This window comes from Epinephelus fuscoguttatus, linkage group LG23 (assembly GCF_011397635.1).
Source record: "Epinephelus fuscoguttatus linkage group LG23, E.fuscoguttatus.final_Chr_v1".
NCBI classification, from domain to species: domain Eukaryota; kingdom Metazoa; phylum Chordata; class Actinopteri; order Perciformes; family Serranidae; genus Epinephelus; species Epinephelus fuscoguttatus.
Window position 1 is genome coordinate 29,785,268 of NC_064774.1, and position 22,744 is coordinate 29,808,011.

General features: G+C 39.2%; 2 protein-coding genes across 5 annotated transcripts in view; both read right to left on the minus strand.

The window, feature by feature from the left end:
- Positions 1 to 1,352: 1,352 nt before the first annotated feature.
- On the minus strand, positions 1,353 to 14,946 carry LOC125883724 (interleukin-13 receptor subunit alpha-1-like). Of its 3 annotated transcripts, none has more exons than XM_049568208.1 (10): positions 14,430 to 14,942; positions 11,231 to 11,370; positions 10,072 to 10,240; positions 9,683 to 9,773; positions 9,272 to 9,438; positions 9,015 to 9,145; positions 8,765 to 8,906; positions 3,636 to 3,735; positions 2,635 to 2,719; positions 1,353 to 2,553 (listed from the first exon to the last, which is right to left on the minus strand). In XM_049568208.1, the coding sequence occupies exons 1-10, from the start codon at positions 14,500 to 14,502 to the stop codon at positions 2,455 to 2,457; spliced, it is 1,197 nt and encodes a 398-aa protein (XP_049424165.1). In that variant the 5' UTR covers positions 14,503 to 14,942; the 3' UTR covers positions 1,353 to 2,454. The 3 variants fall into 3 exon arrangements, 2 of the variants coding, with proteins under 2 accessions (XP_049424165.1, XP_049424166.1); XR_007448593.1 differs by lacking the exon at positions 1,353 to 2,553 and adding an exon at positions 5,975 to 6,068 and having other exon boundaries at positions 2,671 to 2,719; positions 14,430 to 14,946; XM_049568209.1 differs by lacking the exons at positions 1,353 to 2,553; positions 2,635 to 2,719; positions 3,636 to 3,735 and adding an exon at positions 3,742 to 6,068 and having other exon boundaries at positions 14,430 to 14,946.
- A 723-nt stretch (positions 14,947 to 15,669) lies between these two features.
- The window catches only part of dock11 (dedicator of cytokinesis 11), a 96,828-nt gene continuing 89,753 nt past the window's right edge, over positions 15,670 to 22,744 (minus strand). For both annotated transcript variants that reach the window (XM_049567732.1, XM_049567731.1), the window contains 3 exons: positions 22,583 to 22,683; positions 22,282 to 22,420; positions 15,670 to 17,211 (listed from right to left, as the gene is read on the minus strand). In XM_049567732.1, the coding sequence (XP_049423689.1) occupies positions 17,122 to 17,211; positions 22,282 to 22,420; positions 22,583 to 22,683 (330 nt within the window). In that variant the 3' untranslated portion in view covers positions 15,670 to 17,121. The remainder of the gene's footprint in view (positions 17,212 to 22,281; positions 22,421 to 22,582; positions 22,684 to 22,744) is intronic.

Genomic DNA, 22,744 nt, shown 5'->3' on the forward strand with positions numbered 1-22,744 from the left:
GTAAGCACTTGAGTCTTACTTGTGTCTCATAAAATCAGTCGTACACAGGACATTGTCCAACTTCTATCAGTGGACACGTTGCTACAGTTTGTATGTGTAAACCACAGTGTAATACTGGTATCAAATGGTATTGCTAACAATGCTGAGCTAGCTAAAACTGGAATTGCTAACATGTTGGTTTTCTGACTTGCGCTGGAATGTGGTCAGCTCAGATGTGAAGTCATTTCCGGCTGTTTTTCGGAGTAATTCATGTTTCTGTTTTATTGTTGTCATTTTTTTTCTGTTTTTCTAAGTATTTTCCCCTGCTTATCTGAGTAATATTTTCTGTTTTTCTGAGTATTTTTTTTTTCCTTGTTTTCCGAGTAATATTTTCTGTTTTTCTGAGTAATTTTTCCCGTTTTTTTTCCTGAACGAGGAGACGAGATACTTCAGAATCTCCCGAGAAGCTCCCACCTGACAACTGAAATCATGCCCATACACGTTTGTCAGCTAACGTTGTTACAACCTGTTACTAACCTAACCTGTTATATTGAGCGATAGGCCTACACTAGAAGTATGCAGTCGAAAACATAGCTAGATTATCATACCCTGTGTGTAACTAATTACATGCCTTAGCCTTACTGATCCCGTAGTTGAAATTGTCTAGGAGCAGGAGCACGGACGCAAAATACATCCATGAGCAGGAGTCACCATGGATGCAGGGGTCACTTGCAGGTGCCAGGTGGGAGCTTCTTGCGAGATTTTGAAGTATCTCGTCTCCTCGTTCAGGAAAAAAAATTACCACGAAAAACAGAAAAAAAATGACTCTGAAAAACAGAAAATATTACTCAGAAAAACGGGGAAATTACCACGATAAACAGAAAATATTACCATGAAAAACAGAAAATATTACCATGAAAAACAGAAAAAAATACTCAGAAAAACAGGGCTTTTTATTTGTCAAGTGAACGCAATATGCTTCCATAATAGCTAAAGTGTTTGATGCTGAATTTTTTTTGTCGAGGACCCCAAACCACCAATCACATGTGTCCCCACCTTTGAAATAAAGTATCATGCAAGAGGAGATGAAAAGCCAGCTAAAAGAATTGTTTAAACCCTGGTTGCCCAAAAGCTAATCCTACTTATGGTTAATTGCTGATCTGTAAACTAGAAGTATCCCAACATTAGTATGATTTATTAACATTAAGACCTGAGTTGATATTTTTGTTTTGTTACTTTAGTAGGAATGTTGAAAAAATAACATCTTGGAGCTCCACAAGCAACAAGCTGTGACAAGTCCATTATGAAACTAGGACTACAAAGAAGACTGAAATCAACCACTGATGGGTAACATCAACAATCACAACCAAGCGACCAGTGTTGTCTTTCTTTATTCTCTGTTAAAGCAGTGAAAATGGTCAATAATCACCCAACAAATAGTGTTGGTAAATGTCACAAAGCAACAGGGGGCAAAAACAAAGCTTCCCTCGGTTTCAGGAAGGAAGACTGTGTGACTAATAGTGATGTGGCATTTTTGGAATTAGCGTGTGCGCAAGCAGACAGTGGATTACGCTAAATCAACCCATGACTGCTAAACTGCTGTCAGATGTCTTCACATGCTCTATCATTGTTCTCTTTTCAAAAAAAGGTGCAAGTTTGTGTGAAAAGGTTGAAAATGCTTAACACCACATGGTCAGATTTTCAAGATACATATGAACTACTCTGAGAACTGCTTAGGGATCCCTGGAAGCGTGTGCTTTCCATTTCGTTTACTGCTTCCTGCCCATTGTCTAGCTGCCATGACAGCAGTCATACTTGCATTTGCTTAACATTCCCACGAGCATGACCAATGCAAATGGCCCCTTTTTTAAATCATTTCCCCTCTTCTAGTTATATTCTCTTAGATCTGCACAGCAGATTCCCAGGGACACCTCCTCTTCCCAGTGGGACAGTTCCTAGTAAATACAGCTCCTGCTGACCTACTTGTAATCTATCCGACCAAACACACGACCCGCCCAGTCCTAGTCTTCCTCCTCCAGTGCTCAATGGGAGCATATCAGCACAGTGCAGGCCTGACAAACTTTCTTGTCCTGTTGACATTTCCGGGTCCACAGCCTGGTGGCTTTTTTTTTTCAAGGTAGCTCCAAGGATTCAGTATATTTCCTTATCCTGTTCGTGACAGGCCTCGGCAGAGTATATCAACACTACCTGAGATCGTGACAGAAAAGCAGCTGAAAATGTTGTTTTGCTGCCCTCTAGTGGTCAAAGTTCTTCCCTGGTTGCACTATACAAAGTCAGTTGAGTACAGTAAAGGTGACACACAGAGGTGCAGCAGACCTGACACTTTACACCAGAAGAGGTCAGAGGTACAAAGCCTTTAAGCCTGGTGTTAAGTTATTCTGTAAATGTTCCTGATGAATTCACCCAGTGTTGAAGTCCAGCTGAACTGCAGGCATTGCAGTGTAATTGCACACATCAGGAGTTTTGCTGGAGGATGCTGTTTTCAGTGATGAGGGTTATTTTGCAGGATTCAACAGGTTCTGGCATTGGCGTGTACAGACTCTCTTCTGCAGTCTAAAACACAGAACAGTGTAATGAGTGATTGTGGAGATAGATCAGGCGAGAAGAGCATTCATATTTTTTTCTAAACTTTACCTTAACTTCTTTGTTTCCATTCATCATCATTTCCTTGAATATTGCAGAAGGATCTGGTATGATGGGGCAAATAATGGAACTGTGCCTACAAGGAGACACAATGACAGAAATTAACAACCAGTGCACAATACTTCCAGCACCAAAGATGTCATATGTCTCGAGCAGATGCATGCTTCCTTCCGCATGGTGATAGGGTTGGTGGGTATAGTTTGGCAGAAAGCAAGTAGTTCCTACATGAAACTGCTCACAACAAGGTCTGTGGATTATTTTGAGTGACTGGGTTGTGATTTCTGGAAAGAGACATTGCTGCTGAGTTTTTCAAATGTGTTTTTTTTTTTTTGGCACTTTGAGCACCACAAGCTGAGTGCCATCTAGTTCCATTATACTGCAGAGAAGGCAGACATCTATATGGCAGATACCTCGAAAGCTCAGCAACTCACACCAAAATTATCTGAACTGATAAAAAGAACTACAGGTAAGGAGAAAAATAAATATTTTCAGCTTGGGGCAAACTGTTCCTTAAAGTTTAAACTCTGAATGACTTGAAGATTCCTTTCTTATGATATTTTTCTTTTTATTGTTGCTCAGATTAAACACCTGACTGTCTGTGCCTGAGGGTGGAGTGGATTTGTTAAATATTTTCTACCCACACCCACTCTGTGCTCTGATTGAACCCTGAAGCACTCCAGCGGCAACACTCCAAGAGAGACAGGTGCAGTTAAAAAGTAACACCAACTTCCTGGAAACTTTAAAGGTCAGAGTTTGCATACAATTGGCAGTAGAGTTCCACCAGAATGATCAGGTTTCTCCATGTCACAGGACATTCATGCACAACATATTTCCTGATAATCTGGTTCTTGGTTTTTGAGAAACATGTAATACTGTCCTACAGAGTGGCACTTTACAACATCCACTCATGAAATAGATTGCAAAATTTGCTATAAAGCAATGTGGGCACCCAGACATGTACTTGGCACTATCATCCTGATTCCAAAACGTACCTCCTGAAACAGTAGCAGGACAGAATAATGCAGGCAGACAGAATAATGGGGACGACGATGGCAACCACGGTCAGAGTCTCATCAGGAGGCTCACTGGTACCTGTGACGAAGAGAGACACCTTTCCTTCAGCTTTCAAGACATTTTCAAGACATTTTTTCTTATGTTACATGTGATAGTTGACAAAATATTGTTGCAGCACATTAGGAAGTGGAGAAACTTCCAAGTCTTAATGCAATAGTTGCAGTCAAAGTCAACATGTGATTTTCTCATAAAAAGCATTGGTTAATAAATTCTATATGCAGAAAAAACACCAAAGATGGCTCTTAATAATACTAATAATACCATAACTTTTAAAAGCTCTTCAACATAATGGGGAACAACTGATGGTGTCCAATACTGGCTAAATGATGGCTTAAAACAGTGGTTCCCAACATTTTTCCTTAAGGGACCCTTTTACTGTCATTGAGTAAACTAACAATGCCTAAGTGACATATTTTATAGATATTTCATATTACATTTAATAACTGATAATTAATCCAAGTATGTGGAAAACGAGTAACTTGGATGAATTGTGAGCAGATTACTTCCTGTGAATATTGTACAGTGATATTCTTAGGATTTTTTCGATCATATATAATAGGCTTTTTAAAAAATTTTATATAGATATAGAAATATTTTTTTTTTCCCAAACGCTTGACAATTGTTCTATTATTTTATTATTGTATTGACATACAGACCTACTGTTTATTTTTCTAAAACATCTTCTTACAGCCCATAAAATGCTTCGAAGCTTCAATCATTGCCATGGTAATCAACATCAAAAATAGTATTCAAATGCCCTGTTCATACACATGTAGGGTAACTCATACAAGCATTACCTCACAAATCCCATAAATTCAGAAATATTAGTCCAACGTCATTATTCATCATCAGCATGAATTATTTTTAGTTATTTTCAGACAAGGACATTTAAACTTTGCAATGGTTTTGTGACTCCGACTCGCTCTCGTCTAATGCCAGTCACCTGCAGTCCAGCTCTACTGAAACTGGGACAGTTTGACCACATGTGTCAGGCTTACAGATATGTTAGCAAGATGGAAAAAATGTCAAATGTCTGGAATAGTTTCAAATTTTGCGAAGAAGACCCCACAAAAGCGCCAAAGTGTGTGTGCCAGTTACATCAAAAGGAAACTGGTATGACACAAATCTACAACGAGCTCACCTGAAATTGGCTGAAATGCAATTGTCATGTTATTTTAGCTGCATTGACTGTCCTCCCCTCTCATTTGCTACTACATACTTCTGTACAGAAGACTTTAAGTTGCTGGAGAAAGTTGGGGAAAATCAGTGCACTATTTTCCAGTGTTCGCTTCATGAGATTTCAGGAATCATGTCATTGTTAAAATGGATTTCACTTCCTTATCAAACTTTTTAAAAAAAAACATACATATGAAAATTATATAAAATTTAGGCCCAATCCCAATTCCTATCTTAACCCTCAATCTTAATTCTCAAGCTCAACCCTTAATCTCACTAGCCCTCAAAACCAAGTGTTAAGGGCTATCTTGTGACTTTAAAATGGGACACCCCTCAAAGGCAAATACGTTTTAAGACTGTCAGGGGCAGCAATATGCCAAAACTCCGTCCAGTCTGTCAGTTCAAAGAAGAAATATATGTCATCAGTAGTCGTCGATAAAAAGACATGATGAGTTTTTTTTCCCCCCCAACACTTTATTTCAATTCTTGTACAAAACAAGTAGTCCCAGACATGAACAGAACAAATATGCCAGGGTTAAGAGAAAAGAAAAAGAAATACAATAAACAAACAAATAAATAAAAAAGTTCAGCAGCTCAAACAATTAAATTGTTTACATATTTTCAGAGTCTTTATAGCTTTGGAGTTTGTGGAGTGCTGAATGGTTTCTAAGTATTGCCGCATTTCATTCATCAAAATTTTGAACAAGGGTTTTCTGTTACAAAATTTTCTCTGATGAATATGGAATTTCGCTAAGATAATAGATAGATTAATGATATAGAATTGTTTTTGTTTTGAAATGCTGACATCATAAAATCCAAACAGCACATCTTTGTACAGTAGTGAAAATAGAGCATAAATGTTGCAACGAATATACTCGACAAAATCTTTCCAAAAAGTGACAGTGTAGGGGCAGCTCCAAAACAAATGTACAGTTACCAAACAACAATTTTCGACAATGCCATCTGCAACTGTGCTGATTTCATATTGAAACAGAATGCTTGATCACTAGGGGAACAGTTGCCGTTGTGACCGAGAATTATGTTATGAATATGAACAGTTCACAAGTTACAAATTACTCACTCCCATAGTTTTTTTGGAGCCTGCTTGCTTTTTGTAAACTTGTCTTCATTGGTGGCCCTGAAATGAATCAGGGCTCGTATTTTGTCTGGTGGCCCTGAAATAGAACAGAGATAACAACATTACTTTTTAATTTTTTTTTTTTTTACTTTTTTGGGCTACCTGTCAGATATTCGTTAAGTTATTAGTTTAGCTTCATGTAGTATTTCAAGTACTATCACAATGAATACTGTGGTGAACATTCAGCAGAACTGGTGAGGCTGTTTACACAGTCGCACAAGTGTTATCTGGTGACTTGCATCCACGTTAACGTTTCACTCTTTGGGTTATAAGTTGATATTCAATCAAATAACCTGTACCACAACAACCGACGTAACTTATTCAGCGGAAAGTCACCAGATAATACGATAACTAACGTGCAGCTGTAACGTTACCAGCCGCAGACTCTACGGCTACAGGAGATGACACCGTCCGGTCATCTTACAAAAATGTCGATGCAAACATTTCACGTATATTAAAACAACTTAACAACTACATTATCACTGAGAAAAATGACTTCTTGAAGCCTAACTGAATGACAGCATAGTCGGTTATCAGAGAACCGGGGTTACGTGCGGCGAGGCAGGCAAGCCGCCGCCCGCGACCAAAAATATGTGTGTTCTATAGTCCGTAAAATGACGTTAAACTAAGATAATGCAATGCTTATCATACTTTTAAAACAACTATTAACGAGGAAAATACTTACATTGATAACTCCGCTTCCTTACGGTCAATTTCCACCAGATGCGTGTTGGTTGCGTCTGCGCTCCGGCACCGCAGCGGAGCCGATAGGATTCCATTCTAGTCAATGTGTGTGTTTCCACCGGCTGCGGCTGTGCTGCGTTCCGGCTCCGTCTCAGCTGCGGCACTCCGGAGCCCACCACAACAGATACGCAGGACTTCTATTTTTGCCGGACGCCGGAGCACAACGCAGCAATTCAGCACAGAGCAGATCGTGCGGGGCAGGAAGTCGTGCACAGAAAAACGATAAAACATCCGGTTAATTTTCAAAATAAAATACACAGTGTTCACGGCGGATCATATTTCCCTGCACTACACCTTAAAAACTACATAATGGGCAGAGGCAGGCCTGAAGTCAGCAGGTCAGAGGTTTTCAGACGTCATTTCACCCCGTGAACACCATGGACGAGGAGATATTAATCATGGCAGTGCACCTAGATGTCTTCCGGCGGAGCTGCACCTCACCACACAGCAAACGCAGCTGGTGGGTATTGACGGACGGTGGAGCACGCTGCCGTTCCGCAACGGACACGCATCCAGTGGAAATCCGGAGTTACGCTTGTCGCAGCCATCTTGCATTGACTGAATCGTCTGTACTCGGCTGGTTTCGGCTGAGCTCGGCGGATGATACGCAAAGGAGTCTGGGATAGCACTTACTGCCAAGGGTGGTCCTGGAAAATCTTAAAAGTGAGGACCATACAGCCCTTATTCTTGACCCTCAACTCAGCACTTCGCGGGAGTGCGGATTTTTGAGACTGAGGGTTAAGATTAAGGGTTACGATAGGAATTGGGATTGGGCCAAAGTGTCACAATTAACCCCAGAGATAACTAAACACAATCTCTCTGTCTTACTTCTTCATTCAACATGGCATGAAAGTTGGCGTGAAAAACTGATAGGGGTGTGTTTGCAGATGTACTCTTTCTGCCATGTAACATTAAGCGGATACTGCAAGAGATTACAAAACTTGAGAGAAAGAGGATCAACATATCTGCCCTGTTTGGTCAGAAAGTCTGCAATGGGCAGCAAGAGGATATCTTGACTGGTTACTTGATTGAGGCAGCAGACTTGTATTTTGGACTCTACATGAGGTACTAGGCATCTGATAGGTACAAGCATAAGTGTAGCAAAGGAATTTTATTTTGACAAAACTAAAGACATTACACCATGAACAGATGCAGAAAACGCACAAATTTGTGCAAAAAAAAAAAAAAGTATCAGATTGCAGAAACTCAGTGTTTGAGGCTCAAGATTTTCTAGTGGAGGAAGCCCAAATCCCCCCAGTTTTGTATGTGTCTCCCCCCAACGAAAACTTCACACATGGGTACAGGTTAACAGGTTATTGGTTATTAGTGTATGTATCAGTTTATTATGTCTTCATTTGCAAATGTGTAATTTTTAATTTGTCATTGTCATTATTGTTACAACTTGTATGGAAGCAATTAAGAGACTATATATATATATATATATATAATGTGATCGGTCACATTCAGATCTAAAAAAAAAAATTCATCTTAGGCCTGAATTTGTTAATGTTGAAAAAAATTAGGGTCATATGTGAATTCAGGTCATAAAAAATAATTTTAGATTCATGGTTTTCAAAGTAAAACATTTCAATTCTACGAATTCAGTGCTGTTTAAATTTCAGTATGAAGTAGTAATTTCCCTCAGGATAAATAATGTTCTATCTCATCTCTTATTCTATTCAGTGGCTGTTAAAATCCGAATACTTATGTCTCTTATATGCTTCCATAAAGTTGCCGAGTTAGTGGGGCAGGTTGTACCAAAGGAACTCCTTGTATTTGACATCAGGTAATGACACTTTGATGTAGTTGGAGAGGTTAGAAACACTGCTATTTGTAGTAAATAAATAAGGGTTCCTTGCGTCAAAATTCGAGAGCTCTAACACAAAAATTCAGTAGCTAAGTAAAAAAAAATGTTACAACTATACTTTGTCTTTGTAAATAAATACACTTTGGGAAATGAGTGTAAAGTATAATTGGTTGAACAATTACCATAGAATACAACGTCACCGAAGTCACTGGATATATTCCCGCAGTAGGTCGTAGTTTTGGCTCTGGATTGGAACTCGTAACGGCACCTTTTATCATAGGTCACTTGCATAGGCTGTGTCTCGTACTTTAAGGTCCGGCATACCTAAAAATAGTAAACGCATTAAACCACACTGCTGCATTTTGTCAGGTATAGAAAACTGTCTGTGTGACTTTAAACTAATAGGATAAACCGTTAAATTCTCCTACTTACTTTAGGCATATTGCATTGCTTGAAACAGACCTCCAATTCCCAGCACGTATCTTTTATGATCTCTGGAAGTGTCCAGCTCAGGTTGAGACAATTGTTTTCTTCTTTGATGTTCAGTTTTGGTGAATGTATCACTGGAAGACAATATATCCAATATTTTTTTCACCCAAAGATAAGATTTAATCACTGGTTATAAAACTATTCTAACATAAAAATGTTTTATATTTATTTTCAAAATGTGTGATGACATTAATACTTACTGCGTGGAGGTTTAAAGGTGCTCTGTCCAGCTTCAGTGGTCACAACCATGCAGATGTCATTGTGGACAGCATCAAATTTCAGGTAACAGCCATTCCTTGTCCTACTGCTGTAAGGCTGATCGCACTCTTTTAAACTCTTCAAGACTTCCTCAGTGCGTCCACAAGTCCTGCGGTGATAAAACGGGCAGGTGATCAGAGAAACACGGAGCAAGGAAGGCTTTGGCTGAAACAAGTTCCTGCAATTCCTTCAGTCACCACTAGATGTTCACAGGGTCCACACATTATGATGATAATAGCCTGGTGCACAGTGTATTATATGAAAACAATTACATAGTGCCTGTAGTTAATTCCCACAGCCATCATTAGTTTGGAGACATACGGTATCTCCTTTATTTTGGCTTTGATTCTCACCTATAGGAGATGTTAAAAGGCTGGCTTCCTGAGATCCAGGAACAGTTCGCGTCATCGTTGGAGATGAAACATTTGATGTCCTTCACTTCAGCTGTATAGTACAAAAACAGAAATATCACATGCATACATGTAGCAAAGAATCAAATATGACTTATAAAGCATCATCTGGAGTTGCTACTCTGTGACCAAAGACCAAACCATATTTATGTAAATGGTTCTTTGGGGAGATAATTTTCATACAACTAGGCATCATCTCAAAATACAAAACCTACCATAATTCAAAAAGGGACTTTTTTTTTTTTTAAGACATCTTATGACCTTAAACTCTGAAAATCTAATTTAAGACTTTTTAAGGCTCTGCAAGAAGAATGCAGCTTTTTGCTTCCTACCTCTGGGCTTGGGGGCTTGAATGGTAACAGACACATGTGTGCTGTCATTCAAACTTTTGCCACAGTTTTGAATGCCAACAGTCCAAACTTCAAACGTCCAACGATCGGAACCCGTCTCTTCTGTGAGAAGGTTCTCTGTGAAATTTCTCCATTCACTGCATGCCAATGACTGCAGGAACAACAACACAGGCTTTAGTGACAGTCATGCTGACACATATTGGAACAAGCAGGTAGCATGATAATGCATTTGCAAGAACATTCCCAACGTTTCTTTTTGTATATTATTTGTCATCTGGGCTTCATATCTAAACAATGTAAATCATTGTGATTCCACAGTAATCCAAGGTTTGTATATTTATTTGTGTGGTTGTAACAGTTGTTTCTATTAGACAAAGGGCTTCATGCAAGAACACTGTTGTATTCTTGTACTAAACCTTAAGGAGTTTCAAGTCTCTTGCTCTAATGCTCTCCATCCTCTCCACCAGCTCTAGCATGTTATGACTGAGATGATCACTCACTGATGAACACATTAAGATGAACTGCATTGCCAGGGCTAGATCTGGTACCACTACTACAGACTGACCGTAGCAATCGGTGTTTATTTTTGCCTTATGTTAGATTTTTATTTTTATTTTTTCAAAGGCATGCCCCTCTGCGTGGCGCCCCAGGTGGCTGCCTGTGTCATCTATAGGAAGATCCACCACTGTGAAGGTAAGGGGGCCAACTTAGCGGTGGTATCAGAGGACAGAAACAACTGGGAAACATTAACCTGCCAATGGTTTGACATCTTTCTAGGCAAAGCAGTTCGTCACTAATATGAGAGGCAGTCAGTGGGACAGGAAAGACCTGCATAAAGACTCTGAGGTAGCTGTCAGAGTGAGAGCCTTGCATGAAGCACAGTGAGTGGAAGAGTGGTCCTATGGCCCAGTAATAATCTTATCAACAGTTGACTCATAAATTTGGAGACCAGAGATTTCTTGAACTTTGAATGCATGGCTCAATTGTTCCTTCTCAATGAATGAATGAATAAATGGACAAATGAATAATGACATACAAATAAGGTAATTCCCCACTGATGCAACCTGGAGACCACAAGACCCCCCTGACAAACATGCACACAAACACTAGCAAAGAGATCCAGTTCCATCATGTTTCTTACATTATCTGTTGCATCGTCCGTCCGGCGGTATTTGTATTGCACCTCGCCATCTGCCACACCTCTGGGCTTCTGCCAGGACACGTTGACTGTAAATGGGTCGAGCCACCTATATGACAGCCCTGTTGGAGGAGGAAGGCTATCTGTATGATGGGAAATGAAAAAAAGAAATGAGTAATTAATCTTTACTGAACAACGGACAATTAACAACATGGTCAGGATAAAATGACCCCAACAAGCTATAATTAGCCTCAATAGTCAGTGAATGCACTTTTTCCATTTATTATTTGAATCACACACGCCACTGATTATATCAGAGTCAAAGTAAAACCTCAACTCCTTTCACAGCTCCTGCTGCTGGTTTGTAGACATTTTCAGGTTTTCCATGAAATTTCACAAGTTGATTACTTTGATTGAGACCATTATTTTTTGTTATACAAGTTTTCCTTGAATTTATTTTTAAATATGCAAATGGGGCGCTATCTAATTAAACTGTTTCATTTTGTTGACATATTAGAATCAAAGTTTTTTTACAGGGAATTTTGTGTATTTGTTTTTAACACTTCATAAATCAGAAGATACTGTCAACAGCTGTAAAAAAAAATAATTTCTGCCACGTTTTCAGGAATAAAATATTCTATAAATGAGGCTATCAGTGATATATGAACAACCCCCTCTGTAAAAACCTTTAAAATATAGATAGGAATGAAAATGTAAAGTCTGATGATTTAAGTGTGTCTGAAGCTGAGATTTCTGTCTTAAAGTTTGTGAAAAAAAAAATGTGAGAAAATGATAAAGATATGTACTGTAAAACTCAATACATTTTTAGATGAAAAACAAGACACTAGAGGTGAATAGGGTATAACATTTTGACTAATAGATATCACAAACTCCCACCAGATGATTACTTACATTACGACAGTTATTTTCTGTATTACAAGTTTCCTGAATTTTTACGTTTTAATACACAAATGAGGTATCATCTAAATGAATATGCAGTAATTTGCATACATTTCCAAAACAGAAATCTGAACTAAAGCAAAAATGAATATGTATTTTGGACCGAGTGGTCTAGTCAGGAATAAAAATACGTTTTCTGAAGATCTCTGTTGTGGTGATGTCTCGTGAGCGACAATTCACTTCCTACTGTATTTGACAAAGTCTACAACTGCATGCAAATTTGCAAATCCATGACAGCTAAAGTATTGCCCACCTTACTCTACCTCAGATTGGCTTACCCTGACATTCTTACACTAACCCTAACCAATCCCACTTCTCTTGCCTAAACCCAACCAATGAAGGCAACGAGTGCTAGCCAACATTGGGAGCAAAGAGCAGGTCATTCCCTTGCTAATTCTAGGATTCACAAATTTGCCAACTGCACAATGAGCCAAAGTGTGGCAAACTGCACAGCAGCTTATACTTTTGTTATAATTTTGCTCTATTCTACAATCGCTGTACCTGATTGGTGTGATCTCAAACACTTTTTATTAGCAGATTTACTGATACCCCTTCTCTACCAACATTAAACCTGTCCTGTTGTGGTTCCGACACACAAGTTTGAACAGCTGAGAGCATTTCAACCAAAAATAAATTAGTTCAGAACCTGAAAAGTTGGTTCTCAGCTGGAACCAAAGACCAGCAGGTTTTCCTTGACCGTAAATGTGAACCATGAAGACATCAGTGGGCATGTCATATTCTACAGGTTTGAAAGAGCGGATGTAGAAGGTCACAATGGAGAAGTCAAGTGAGAAATTGTCAGAGAGCGTGCAGTGGTGCCATTAATAGCTGGTCCGTGCTTGTTTTTTGGGGTAAAAACAAGTATCTGTACTAGTAGAACAAAAGTTTGCAGGTGATCAATGTAAACCACGATTTTGTAAGTGTTGTTTACTTCCATTGGGCATTGTGCAGTGCCCTCCACTGATAACACCTCCTCAATTACAATGTTTCCACTAAAAACTTAATAAACCATGAACGGAACCAGTTGAAGAACCAGAGATAATTTAGTGGAAAGGGGGACTGAGTGTCCCAATAAATTCCTATGACATTCCTCTAAGAATGCAATTTTCTGACCACGTTAAAAAATGAAATTATTTTACCAATTTTGTGAAAATCCAGGTGAAATCACATATTAACTCAATGAGCTATAAACGGTTCGGTATGATAAAATGAGTTAATGTTTCGCATGAGGGATAACTTTGCAGGAGGTCAAATATGAGGAAATGGTTGTTGTTTTAGTTCTCGTTTGTTTGTTTTTTGTTGCTTGTTTTGGCAGTGCGGGTGAATGTGGATAAGGCAGCTACATTCTCAATAGGCTATGCCATGGGGATTTTCAGATAATCTTTTCAAAAGAGATTAAATGAACGAAATATATGTTCCAAAATAAACGAAAATGTATGTTCCAGTGCTTACTGAGTTAACAAGTGGCTCTACTTCTACAATTTTATCTTTTAAAAAATCTGCCTGTTTAGGCACCATATTTGATTACTTTCAACATATACAATTTCAGGTTTTAATATATTTTAGCTTTGGTTTGTTTCATGTCACCACATTTTTGATTTCGCACTCCGTAATTGCAAAATAGAGGCGCAACCACATCTGAACAAGGGCTAATTACCGTGCGTAAGACAAAGTGGTGAATTCTGTTGTTGAGCAGCAGAACCATTAAGTATCCTATCATCTAAACTAGGCACAAAATACTTTAGGGAGCCTGGAGGTGTTTTTTAAGGAGGTGTCTAAATCACCTCAGCAAACGTCCTTGCGGAATAAGTGTCCAAATCATGACGTAGGTGCTCCCTGCTGTAGAATCCTCTTACGTATGCTACAGGCGGTAATTATACAACAATTAGCGAACAAACCAGGGCTGACCAGTCTCTAAATAAGTTAAGATAAAAATATAGTATAGTTGGCTATAGACCTATAGCTGAAAAGGGTAAAAAAATAAATAAATAAATAAAAAATTAATCGACTATTCGTTTATCAGGCAGCTTTTTAAATCTCCTGCCTGAAATGAACAGCTATTGACAAACCCACCATTTTAATGGCAGCCCATTACCAATATGATATTCTGTCAGAAGAGTTAGAAGTGCGTCATTAAAGCCGCCTAATTGGACTTTCATACTTCAGGTTAGTTGTGTAGTCGACTCAAACCTTTACCAAGCTCGTAGAAAGTCTGAATACCAGGCAGCGAAGGTGTCTTTACCTGCTTTACAGTGGTATACCATTAACATGGCGATGCAGGTTAAAAACGTGAAAAACTCCCGAGTCACAGTCATGTTGTCCTCGAGCGTCTGAGCGTTTATTCCATGTGAGAACGCGTCAACTCCTCGGATCCTCTTGTACTCCAAGTCAAAAAAAATCCTTTTAACAGTTAATGCTACTGTACACAGTAGGCAAATACAGACGACGTGATGTCCAGGATTAGAAAGAAGAAGGAGAAAAAGAAGAAAAAACACTTGGGAAAATGGAAAGCAAGCAGTCACCCACAGCACCTTGATCGTCTCGATGTCTCCGCAGTGTCAACTCAGTCAGGTCTACCGGGAACAGCGAGGCGGAGTCAGTGTGTGAGTGGGTGGAAAGATGTATGGACAGCACGTAAACCACAGCGACCCAGTGATAATGTTAAACCTCTTCCCAACAGTGTCCAGCACAAAATATCCAACGCGTCCCAACAAAACACTGAGCGGTAAAGAACTAAAAGTTAAAGGACACTGTCTGTGAGGCTCTTAAATGAAGGTAGACAGCGCATGCGTGTGGTCTTGAGTGCCGTAAGTGTCCATCCATTCCTCCAGGAAGTCGTCAGGCTCTAAATGAGTCTGTGAATCAATAAGCTGATTAACTGTATGATAATGGCTTTATGTAGCAGCAAACAGCACAGACTGATGGTGCGGGGTCAGGGAAAACATACAGAGGAAACATACTGCACTTTTGATCTCAGCTGTATAGTTTTCTGAAACCTTGCTAGATTCAAAGATGGATCACAAGCTGAATCCGCTGCATACATGAGTCAACATGTTTTCAGTTACCACAACAAAAATCTATTTTAAGAGTGTCCTGTCTTGGCCAGGAGTAAAGTTCACAGAATTAATTTTTAGCTGACAATACTGCTATATTTTAATCTAAGCCAATAAGGGACAGATTAAAGACAAGCATGGTCAAAATGGAATGGAAACTGTGAAATTGTTACGTCATCTGCTGTCTCCAAGGCAGTGGCACATCTTCATATAAGTGACATAGGCCGCACCCAGAAAAATAAATAACATTCAAAAGAAAACTGTATCCTCTTGTCCATTGTTTATTATTGCTTGTTAGCTAGGTTGTTTATTTGTGTTGATTTCTTGTCAATAATTATCTTTTTTGGCACTTTTTGGAGCCTCCCTCAGGTGCTGAATGTGCTTGGTCCAGCACTGCACCAAAATCAAGCAAGAACCATCAGTCTTGATAGTTTTTCCACGTTTTATTGGAAAATGGCTTTACAAAGTAAGTTTGACAAGCAGCTGCACTTCAGTACACAATGCAATAAAAATGAAAAAAAAAAAAAAATCTCTCTGCTAGGACAGATTTGGACTGAACAAGAGTCCAAAATGTTACATATATAAATACATACATACAAACATACAGAATTCACTTTACAGCATGGCAACAAATTATGTACAGTTGCTTAAATATTATTCATCTATCTGCTAATTACAGTGTAGCACTTGTGAAATACTGTAAATAACCAGCATGTGATGAAGGTCTTATTACTTGAGATAAGGGATTCTGTTCAGAAGGCAAAGCACAAGGCACTGGATCTTAACCCAGATGTGAGGAACTCTCTTCATACTGTACTGAAGGAAATATAATCACACAGCTGTGATGAGTGTGTCCTGTTTCTGACTACAAATGTCCACAGGCCATAAAATGAGCCCACGGAGAATACTGATTCAATGATTGTTCAACAGCTCTGATAGAATTTGCTATCATAATCTTTTCTGGTATAACATTATTGATTACCTCTGATACAGTCTAGAAGATGATCACCAAATGATTTTTTAATTTACAATACAACTGAGCTACTTTTACACTAGGCAAAGCCTTTCTAAGAGCAGCTTAATCACACAGCTTTTAATAGAACCCTGAGGTCTGTCTTTGCTTTCACTTTGGAACACATTGAGAAGGCATTTGTCAAGACACAAACAGAGCAGTTACTTTGGCCTGACACTCATTATCAGCTGCTGCTCTTGAGACTGCTGGTTATCTCTTAATCACAAACTGGTAATGTTGCTGGAACGCACTGCTAGCCTATAAACACTTGGCTCATCTTGAATTTCACTGCTTTTACTTTGGGTACCTTATCCAACAGAACCGGTTGAGTTGGGATATATTGCTCACCCTGCTGGTCTGACATGACAGTCAGGCCAAACAAAACACTGCTATTGTCTTCTAAGAATCAACTCAAGTAGTAAAAATGAACTCTGAAAGGAGAGTGGTGTCCTGCATAGATCTGAAGGGCGACGTTGCAGAGAGAGGACGGGAAAATAATTGCTTAAGTACAGTATCTCCATCAAAAGAGACAACAGTCAATCCTGCAGTTCATTGCAAAGGCAGAAAAAAAGTGCAACCTAGCAAGACTCAGCATAACACCTAAACCTGACATGCTGACATTTAGTCGGTGTTGCTGTGATACATTCTCTGAAATACTGCTGCTGTGGTTTTAATATTACATCCACCAGCCTGCTGCAATCTCATTCTTGCCCAAAGATAGCCAAATGGCAGCTTCAGCAAGGGGTGTTTTGAGATGCGCAGCTGGGCAGACATGAAACTAAGAGCCGCCCTCTTATTATCAGTTCAGGTCCATGAGGGCGAAGTTGGAGGATATATGTAAGGGCAGGTGGTGGTGGAGGAGGGAGAGGTCAGCCCAGGTTGCTGGACGTCCCGCTGATGGCACGAAACACGTGGAGGGAGTTTTGTATCAGTGAGCGCATCATATCTTCCTGGTAGATCTGGGGTGAAAGCAAAACACAGAGTTCACATACACACTCATAGGAAACTTACATCAGCAGCCCAGACACATGGAACTGCACAGGTTGGTAGGATGTGACATACTATAAGATGTGGTTCAACATACAGAAGCAGAATGTACAATGAGTGAGAGTGAAGTGGAAAATGTGTTTGTACAAAAGAAATACATAAAACATAGCTATTAAAACATCATCAAATCAATCAATCAAAAACAATGCCAGTGCAAAGTCAGTGAGGATCTCTTGTCATGGTGGACACACAAATTAAGTATCAAGAGAAGTCTGCACAAAGAGGACGTGTAGGCGGGTGGGTGGTGGATGGGTCAAATAAACATGGACTTTTAAGAGATTGTTGTTAGTGTCCTGTGTGAAACGCAGTTATCACCATGTTGCTCTGCCATGTTTCTATAGTAGTCCAGAATGGACAAACCAAACACTAGCTCTAGAAAGGGCCATTCGCATTTAAGTGTTGACCACCATAGTTAGAAGCCCCACACACTTTTCCTTTAACAAAGTATTTTTTTGTTCTTTAAACCTAACAAAGTTCTTTCTTTCCTTAAACCTAACCCAAATGAGACTGTTTCATGTTGATGATGTATTTGAAACTGTGTCAGTTGGTAACAGACTTCATTGGCATTGTTTTCGTGTTACCAGCATGTAATTTAAACATTTCATGCCCACCACCGTGTAATGCGTTGTTAGGAGACTGTATCATGTATTTCTGTGAGACTGATGAACATAAAGCATTCACAAATGATTCTTTGTTGCTGTATTTAAACTTGTGGTGCACATGCAACACATGCTATTTTTTAAGAACTCCTCAGTGTTTCTCAGATGTCTTAGATTCAGAAGTCTGACTCCAAATGTGGCTCGTTGTGTTTATATAACCCCTTACTAAACACCAAACAGCTGCTGCTGCAGCAGGAGGCAAAAATGTACACGCAGAAGAACAGAAGAGAGCAGTAAATATCAAGACTTAAAGGGTGATACAGGCTGGATCACATTTGTATATATTATTTTATTGGATTCATTTTGTTGCACTTCTGTAAGAAATAATAACTTTAACTCATCTGGGGCAGGACACTTAATGATGCCATGCAGGCCACACTTAGAATACCCAGAGGGGACAATTTGATCTGGCTGATGCCAGCAACTGCAGGTGTGACTGCAAACACCTTGCTCGACATGCGACACAATACTGAGGATGATTTAGTGACACACTGTCCTCTGGAGCGCAACTCAGTCATTCAGTTGGAAAGCAAATGTCAAAAATGTTCCCTCAGCTATCTGGCATCATGCTTAACTCACATAAAAGGCCACTTTTATGAATCATGAGTTTTTATTAACATGATAAAACACGTTTGTAAGTAGGGCTGTAGTGAATAGTTCGAGGCTTCATTCACTGACATTTGAATTCTAAATCAACAACTGAATCTTGCACACCTTTTTTTCATGTCTACTCATTCTGTTTAAACCTGGTATCTCTGCACAGTTACAGATGAAGATTAGGCGACACTAATATTTTTAGTATGATACTGTCTGTAGACTTAGAATTAGGATTGTTTTCAATGCGTGTGATCCAAACTTTTCCAATAACTTTTTATCCAATGAAATATTCTGCTTCAATCCATATCTGTTCGCATTTAAAAGTCAAAACTTTCACTGCTATCAAAACTGTTTGTCCTGCTTGCTGCACAGAAAGGGAGGCACACAGCTATTTTAGCAGGCAGTCCAGCAACAGTCTAACAGCACCATCAATTATATTTATGCGTTAAAGAAAGAAAGAAAGTTGATTCTCTTTATGAAAACTGAGGATTTTGTTTGACGGACATTCAAAGCTTCATTCAAAAACCTCAAGAGAAGCCTCACACACACACATATATATATATATATATATATATATATATAAAAGATACTCGGTGCAGCCCTAGTGAGAAGTTAGAAAGTCATTCTTCTTCTGATAAAGGCCACAAGCTGAAATGCATTCATCTTCAATATAGCTTTTCTTTATACGGCTAGGCTAAATGTTGCTGAAGTTTCCGTTTAGACTTGGAAGAAGGAAAGATTAGGCTAGAAATCCTCACTGTGCTGGTCAACAGTACATGTATTTACTTGAAGTGATATCTGAAATGCAACGACCTGAAAATCACACCATCTCCATGTCTAAGCATACATAAATAAGGCTGCATTCACACTCAATTAGGCCTCACGGTGATCAGCCACAGGGCTGTGTGGGGGTGTGGGACGGTGTGGTGGGAGGAGACCACTTCAACAGAATTTTTCTTTGGTAAGTTTGTTTATGTTGGCTTAAAAGATCTGCAGTATCCTTTTGATCATCATGACTTTAATGTCTTCACTGCCACAAAAGACAGGGAAGTACACATGAGCTGTTAAAACAAAGATTGTTATTTCTTTTACTCACTATGATATTTAACAATTGAAAGAAACTGTATTACTTTTTCCAATGAACTGCAGTTTGATTGCCAGCTGTGTGACTGGCCACTGCAGTGCCAAATCATTTGTGCTTGGTTACTATAAAGTTATTGGAATCATCACTATGTGCAGTTTTATCTGGGATATTCCTGAACATATAATTCAACTGGGGGACAGCACAGTGATGCAATGGTTAGCACTGTTGCTGGCATTCCCTGTTTCTTGCCCAGTGTCAGCTGGGAGCCCCACACCCTTTAGAGGAAGCAGTTACAGATGAGACATTCAACTGTTTCATTTTCAGCTGTCATTCTAGCTTTTTTCTGCTATTTCACCATCCTAGTGTTTTGTCATTTCTGAATCACCGTAGTCAACAGTTAATAAGCCCGCTTCAGTATAACACTGACCGACAGCAACATCCTGCACTGAATCTGCTGCTGATTTAAACAGATCATTCTTCATCCAATCTGTTCAAAACATTTACTTCTTTCATTTCTTGAGGACCGAATGCTTCTTGTAGTTTACAACCACACTGCATGACATGACTGATGGCACAAACATCCCGGTTTGTTTAGGAATAAGTGAAGTAGCAGCAGGTCTATTACCAGGATGTAGTTTTTGCATGTGTGGTCATGCAAATGTTCTGAACCTTACTAGGACATGACTGTGCATGTAAATATCGTTAAATCCATGGCATGTCATGTGTGTTGTTTTCAACACCATCTCTGGTGCCAGCGTTCTCCCGCATCTACAAAGTAAAGACCTTTTCTTGTCTCGGAGTGATTCGACAAGTTTGTCAAAGGCGGATTTAACAGCTGCCAAATGTTTACCACATCTGCCAAAAACCCTTTCATCTACGGAATGCGTTGTTGAAATCTTTTCATTTTAATGCACTTGATTTTTCATTATATTGCTGCAAGATTCTTTCTCATTCATTCTCACTCACTCCATTTCTATAATATCTCCATTTTGATTGCTGTTTCACCGATGACTGTATATAGATAACCTATGCATTCAACCATAAAATGTCTGGAGGGAATTAACTAAAGAGGTGCAAATTCAGAGTTAATGAGTATCAAAAAGGACAAAAAGACAAGCGCAGCTTTAAACACACTTCATGATCACATTACCTGTTTTTCCTTAAAGCTAAGGCCAGCACAATGGAGAGAAAAGGGCAGACCAGTTAGTTTGGTTAATCAGAGAAGCTAAAATAATATCAAATGTCAGCAGGCACATGAGGTGTCTCCTTAAGAAATGACTGCAACATGATATCATAGCACATACAGACAAGCTCCCCAGGTCCTGAGCTGGCAGTCCTTCACACACTACTGTAGGGTAGTGTGAGTCACCTACTGTCAAAGATTTTAGAAACAGGGCAGATGAGTGGGTGACACTTAGAATGATTGTTCCAGGAAATGTTCAAAAGGAAATTTAGTTTCAAATTATTCCTGGACATTAAATTAAAGCTTCCTGTTGCAACTCATTATGACTCACTCCAAGTCTGATGACAATTAATGTTAAACATTAATGAAGACGTATAAGTGAGTTCTTCTATTTTTGACAGCCACAAATACATTATGGTGGCTGCTGCGGGGTGTTGAAAACTTCTAGAAACATTAGCCCAACGTCTTTATGAAACCAGGCTTATATTTCTGAAACGTAACCAGCAGGGTTTATGGGGTGGTGATGACTGTCTGTGCCAGTAATGATGCCCACATAAAAATGGATCACTAAGGTTTACAGCTTGTTGCTTTATATGGCTTCATTGTAAGCTATGCACAAAAATAAAACACAGCGTAAAGACCTTTAACCTTGCTGCTGCTCAAGGAAATTATGGCTCCAAGTAAATAATAGTAACTCATTAAAAATGATTACAAAACAGCTTTCTTTGTGTAGTTGTAGAGTAAACATAGCAGTGGATACCAGAATTCCAAAACAAACTATTATTTGTATGTTTGGGTACAGATACCACACATGACTCACAGTGGATGATAATCTCATTAGCATGCCTTTATATGGAGAATGGCTGACTACAAGTGCAACAGTAATTGGTTTTGGCTATGCTAGTTGTCTGTTTACACATATTAAAGGATCGCTAAACCTATAACTAAAAAAAACAACAACAAAAGACAACAACAACACATATTTTGACACCATCATCTAGCGATACTTTTGATTTTAATTTTATTTGTCCAGATTGTGAGATATCTGATGTCTCCATGGCCTCTAAATCCAGCACAAGAAAGGTTTTGTTTTGTGATGCCCTTAGCACTGAAAAAAAATGGCCTTTTTAAAGTGGCCGCTTCGCGTGGCTCTGGTTGACAATCTCTGACCCTTTCAGAAAGGCGCTGGTGATGTCATATCGCTCCTGTAGCTATGCTACTGCCACAACAAAGACAGGAAAGCCTGGAGGGCTGAAAGAGCAGCATGCAGTTCGGAGCTGCAGGTTCAACCCCTGATCCAGAGGAGCAGGGACATTTATGTTGCTGTTGAATTTTCTAAATGTTATTTTGTAATCCTGAACGTGAGAGCGAAAGGGTGTGTGTCTAGGTGTGATTAGGTATGAGGCGTGGTCCCAGCAAAAAAGATTTCACTCCCAACAGAATATTTTAGTAAGATTACCTGCTCGTGGATGATGTCAGATAGCTCCTTTACCATTTCCTTAAAGTTGGCCTTCAGTCCCTCATGGTACTCAAACTGGTCCTCTTTGATCAGACGCTCGTTTATGTCCAGAGCTATACTGCAAGCCTGGACAAAACGCCTGCAATTATCAAAAATAAAATGACAAACTTAATTGCAGACTTAGTTGGCATTTATATAATCACATAAAAACTGCTTCAGAAAATAGATAAAAAGTGATAAAATTGTCATTCAGAAATGAGGAAGACAAAGGAGCTCAACCATTTAATCAGGAAAAGGGTACCTAAAAATGTCCTTCAGTTCTTTGACTTTCTTGTTGCCAGACTGGTTGGATTTACTGTCATCCAAGAATGCTCTGGCATACGCCATGGGACCTGCATTCACCTGCAACAAAACAAACCCAGACGTGTTAAGCATTCTTTTTCTCTGATCAGTGCACAGATAG

Bases quoted from the DNA above. Each gene is read 5' to 3' on its own strand.
- LOC125883724 (XM_049568208.1), bottom strand. From the start codon at position 14,502: ATGACTGTGACTCGGGAGTTTTTCACGTTTTTAACCTGCATCGCCATG. The intron at 9,146-9,271 runs GTAAGTATTAAT...ATTGTCTTCCAG, and splicing joins CACCTTTAAACCTCCACGCA to TGATACATTCACCAAAACTG. The intron at 8,907-9,014 runs GTAAGTAGGAGA...TACTATTTTTAG, and splicing joins AGCAATGCAATATGCCTAAA to GTATGCCGGACCTTAAAGTA.